We start from the raw sequence: 5,156 nt of genomic DNA, 5'->3' as shown, positions 1-5,156 counted from the left end.
CTTAACGTTATTCCGTCGCCCGTCGCTCTCGGTCTGAGACTCGTCCATTTAAATTACAAGAATAAATATAAAATGCAGAATATACAAGCTCTCGATACGCGTCAAATTTTTCTTCTCGCTTTTCGCGGCTTAAGTCGCTGTTGCCGTGTATAGTACATAAATTTTCGCCGATAACACAAATCAAAGAAATTTGAAATCGCGAATACTAGTCAAAAAAAAATTTAAAGAGTCGCGAACCGTATACTTAAAATTTTTTTTTATATTTCCGTTTCGCGGTGATTTCTCACGGGTTTGCTGCACATCCTGGCTCCCTGGTGCTACAGGCCCGCCTGGAAACGACTCGGGAATCGGACCTTTCTTCCCGCTCTCGTCGTCCTCTCGCTTTCTCGGGGCAGCGGCCTCGCGTCCTCTCGCTCGTCTCGCTGCTCGACCTCGGTGTCCTGGCCTCGCGCCGCCCGTCCGTCGGCCGCATCCTCTCGGCTCCGTGTCGCCGACCCTGCCGAGCTGCCATCTCCTGCTTCGGGCTGTAAAATGTAAGCAGGTTTAAGACGGTCTATTGAGACCGTTTTCTCTTTGCCGTGCATACGCACGACAAAGACCTTGTCGCCTCGGCTGATCACTGTGTACGGCCCCTCGTACGGCGCCTGCAGCATCTTTTTGGGCCCCTCGCGTCGCACGAACACCTGTTCGGCCGTCGCCAGGTCCTTGTACATGAACGGCCGTCGCTCTCCGTGTCGGGTACCGTCCACCGGTCGTAGCTCCTCGAACTGCTCACGCAGCGTCCTCGCGAAGTCGGCAGCGTCGTCCTCGCTGTCCGTAGGCCGTCGGCTCAGAAATTGCCCCGGGATCCTCAGCGTCTGGCCGTACACCAGCTCCGCTGCGGTCGCCTGCAGGTCGTCTCTCCACGCTGCTCGGATCCCAAGCAGCACCGTCGGCAGCACCTCTGTCCAGCGATCGTCTTGCTGACATTTGATGGCCGCCTTGAGCTGGCGATGGAACCGCTCAACCATTCCGTTCGCCTGCGGGTGGTACGCCGTCGTCCTCAGCTGCTGCACGCCCGTCAGCTCGCTGAGCCGCCGAAAAAGATGGGACTCGAACTGGCGCCCCTGGTCCGTGGTTATCCGCACGGGCGCCCCGAATCGGCAGATCCACCCTCCGTAGAAGGCCCTCGCGACCGTCTCCGCTTCCTGATCTCGCAACGGGAACGCCTCAGGCCATCGTGTGAAACGGTCTACGCACGTCAGGCAATATCGTTTGCCCTCCGAGACCGGCATCAGGATGATATCCAGGTGGACATGCTCGAACCTGCTGGACGGCGCAGCAATTGTTCCGAGCGGTGCCGACACGTGTCGTGATATCTTCGATTGCTGGCAAGGCACACATGCTCGAGCCCAGCCTCGGCAGTCGGCGCTCATCGACGGCCAAACGAAGCGCTGCGCCACGAGCTTGCCCGTCGCCTTTATTCCTGGATGCGCCAAATTGTGAATCAGGTCAAATGCGGCCCGGCGAAAAGGCCTTGTCAAGAATGGTCGTGGTGTTGTTGTTGCCGTGTCGCAGTAAATTGCTCTCCCGATTCCGGGAATCTCCACTTTCTCGAGCCTCAGCCCGGACTCTCGCCGCAGGTACTCTCCGATCTCCTCGTCCTTCTCCTGCGATTCCGCCAACGCGGCGTAATCCAGGGGAGAATTGAGCTCCTCGATCCTCGACAACGCGTCGGCCACGACGTTTTCCACGCCCGCTACGTGTCGAATGTCGGTGGTGAACTGCCCGATGAAGTCCAGGTAGCGGAACTGTCGCGGCGTGCTCTTCTCGGGCTTCTGGCGGAATGCGTATATGATTGGCTTGTGATCCGTATATATCGCGAACGTGCGGGCTTCCACCATGTGCCGAAAGTTCTTCACCGCCAGATAAACTGCCAAAAGCTCTCGGTCGAACGCACTGTACTTCGTTTCGGCTGGGCTTAGCCTTTTCGAGAAAAACGCCAAGGGTTCCCAGCCGTCCTTGCCTCGTTGTTGTAACGACGCGCCGATGCTTTGTTCGGACGCGTCGGTAAACAAAGCGAGCTCCGCGTTCACCCTGGGATGTCTCAACAGTGCAGCTTGGGCTAGGTTTGTTTTCGATGCCTCGAATGCCTGTTGAGCCCGCGCCGTCCACGATATCGTCGCCTTTCCTTTGATATTCCCCTGTAGCAGATCGTTCAGGGGCGTCAATACTTCGGCGGCCCCGGGCATGAACCTCCTATAGAAGTTCACCATGCCCAAATATCTCCGAAGTTCCTTCGCCGTCCTCGGCGACTGCATCGTCAGTATCGCCTCCACCCGCGCCGGCAGTGGGCGAGTTCCTCCTTCGGAAACCTCGTATCCGAGGAATTCCACGCTGCTCTGGCCGAATTTACATTTCGCGGGGTTGATGACGACCCCGTATTCCTGAAGGCGCTCGAACAACATCCGCAGGTGTTCGCGATGTTCTTCCTCCGATGATGACGCGACGAGGATATCATCGATGTACGCGTAACAAAAATCGAAATCGCGCAGAACTTCGTCTATGAAGCGCTGGAATGTCTGCGCCGCGTTGCGTAATCCGAACGACATGTACGGAAATTCGTACATGCCGAACGGCGTGGTGATCGCCGTTTTCGGCACGTCTTTTTCCGCGACCGGAATCTGATGATACGCGCGCACCAAGTCCAACGTCGTAAACACTGTCTTTCCGGCGAGAGCCTGCGCGAAATCTTGAATATGTCGCACCGGGTAGCGATCAGGAATCGTTCGCGCGTTTAACGCCCTGTAATCTCCGCAGGGCCGCCATTCCTCGCCTTTCTTTGGCACCATGTGCAGGGGAGCCGACCAGCAACTATTCGAAGGTCGCGCGACCCCGGCTTCCACCATTTTCCGAAACTCTCGCTTCGCCGCCGCCAATCGGTCCGGAGCGAGTCTCCGCGGCCTGCACGCGACGGGCGGTCCCGGTGTCGTCTCTATGTAATGCCGCGTGGCATGGATCGCGCCTCCCGGACGTCCGTCCGGCCTCGCGATGTCGGCGTACTGCTCCAGCAATCGGTGGTACTGCGTTTCTCCCGTGATTGTCTTTACGCTGGGTGCATCACACTGGATGCAACGTCCACGCGCGGTTAGACTCGTCAATTGGTCGATTAAACGCGATCCGCGTAAGTCCACCAGCAGTCCGTAATGTGCGAGAAAATCAGGGCCGATTATCGGTCTCGAGACGTCCGCGACCACGAACCGCCACGAAAATGCCCGTCGTAATCCGAAATTCAATTGCAATGTCTCTGTTCCGTATGTAAAAATCGGTGTGCCGTTGGCGGCCGAAAGTTCGTAGGTGGATCTCTGTCGTGGTCCTCGAACCATCTTCCGAGGGTACACGCAGAGATCCGCACCCGTGTCAATTAAAAACGTCACTTTTGAAGTCGCGTCGGTCACAAATAGGCGTCGCGTACCGTGGCCTGAGTCGCTCGCCGCCACTAGCGACCGGCCCCTGCGTTTCCCTGCTGCATCGAGCAGGGTGCCCTGCACTGTCTGGCGTCCGCCCCGAATTGCCAGTGATACCAGCACATTCCACTGGCCGGCGGATCGCGACCTCCCGATCGCGCGCGTGGGCGCGAACGCGAACGCGAACGCGGACGACGTCGGTCGTCATCGCGACTTCCTCGGTAGCGCGCACTGCCGATCGCCTCAACGGAGTGCCGAATCGCCGCCATCTGCTCCGCGATCTCCTGCTGCATCGTCAGCCGCATCTGCGCCAGCCGCACCTCGAATCTCGCCTCCAGAGACGCGGGATCACTTGCGTTCTGCCCCTGAGGCGCCATGGCTCTCGTCGCTTCCGCCACTTGGAATACCGGCGCCCGGGTCGCCTCGATTATCGCGTCCGCGATGTCCGCCAATTGTTCTGGCGTGTCTCCCGTTCGCGTCACTAAATGCGGCTGAATATACGCCGGCAGCCGACTTAGCCAGATCGTTCGCAGGACCTGGTCGCCCACGACACTTCCGGCGAGGCCGCGCAGGTGCCGCAAGAACTGCGACGGCTTGCGATCCCCGATCTCTTCGTGCTCCAGGAGTCTCCGGGTTTTGTGCTCCTGCGACAAGCTGAGCCGTTTGATCAGCTCCGATTTCAATGTCTCATACGCGCGTTCCGCGGGCGGATTCATGATGACGTCGCGCACCTCGACCGTATAGCGCGGTCCGATGGCCGTCAGCGCGTACCCGAATTTCGTTGCGTCGACCGTGATTCCGGCGGCTTGGAAACTCCGGTCGACGATACTGAACCAGAGCTCAGGGTCCGACGGCGTGAACTCTGGCATTCGCATGCCCACGCGGCTCACCTCAGGGGCGGGTAAAAAATACCCTGGCGGCTGCTCAAATCTCGCCGGTTGCATCCCGGGCAGACTTATCGGCATCCCGTGGAGTCGCGGCTGCTCCAGCACTCGTGCCTCCGGCTCCGTCAGCGGGACGCTCGTTTCCTCGTCCCGTGTCACCACCATTGCACACGCACCGCACTCAGTAATTCGTGTGGTCAGAAAAATATAAAAAATCGCGAATTCCCGCTCGTTCGCGATCACGTCGGGACGTCACCACTTTGGTTATATTCGCGCGTCGTGAGTGCTTAGGAGGAACGATGCGGGAATTAATTAAAGTTATGCAATGATTGTACTTAATTGAATATATTCTTCGAGACAAGTGGTACGCGTGAATACATAAACTTGATTCGCTCGGATTAAATAAGTAATGCGTCCGTGCGCGGCGACTATCGAAGACGGTATATTTCGTTGTCTAAAAATCTCCTATTTATACCTTGCCTCCTAAAACGCCCTTCGCTGGGCTTCGAGAGGCTTCGCGAATTTTCCATCTATTTTTATTTCTTCGTTTCTGTCCTACTCGTCTTTCGTCTCGTCTGTAATATTTTATTTATATTTACTTGTGCCTTTGTCCTTTTCGTATATGTCAGTGTTCGTATTCGTATGCGTGTTGTCCTTATTAATCTCAGGGAAGTATGTGACGATGTAATCGCCACAGTATGATAATCGAAAAATGAATATTTCCCAAGATATTTTGTATTTTATGTCAAAATACTGCAAATTTGCAGCCTTAATAACTCGAAAAATACTTCATGAAAAAATATTTTATTGTAGTGTTTTGGAAAGA

General features: G+C 56.4%; 1 protein-coding gene across 1 annotated transcript; it reads right to left on the bottom strand.

The window, feature by feature from the left end:
- Positions 1 to 3,478: 3,478 nt before the first annotated feature.
- LOC146723279 (uncharacterized) lies at positions 3,479 to 4,571 on the bottom strand. Its single transcript, XM_085482573.1, has one exon. It carries the CDS (start codon positions 4,493 to 4,495, stop codon positions 3,479 to 3,481), a length of 1,017 nt encoding a protein of 338 aa, XP_085338699.1. The 5' UTR covers positions 4,496 to 4,571.
- Positions 4,572 to 5,156: the final 585 nt, after the last annotated feature.

Source organism: Nylanderia fulva, unplaced genomic scaffold, assembly GCF_048542155.1.
Source record: "Nylanderia fulva isolate GAGA-0341 unplaced genomic scaffold, ASM4854215v1 Scaffold21, whole genome shotgun sequence".
Lineage (NCBI taxonomy): Eukaryota > Metazoa > Arthropoda > Insecta > Hymenoptera > Formicidae > Nylanderia > Nylanderia fulva.
The sequence above is the reverse complement of the archived record's forward strand: the minus strand, read 5'-3'. Positions and strand labels throughout refer to the sequence as shown.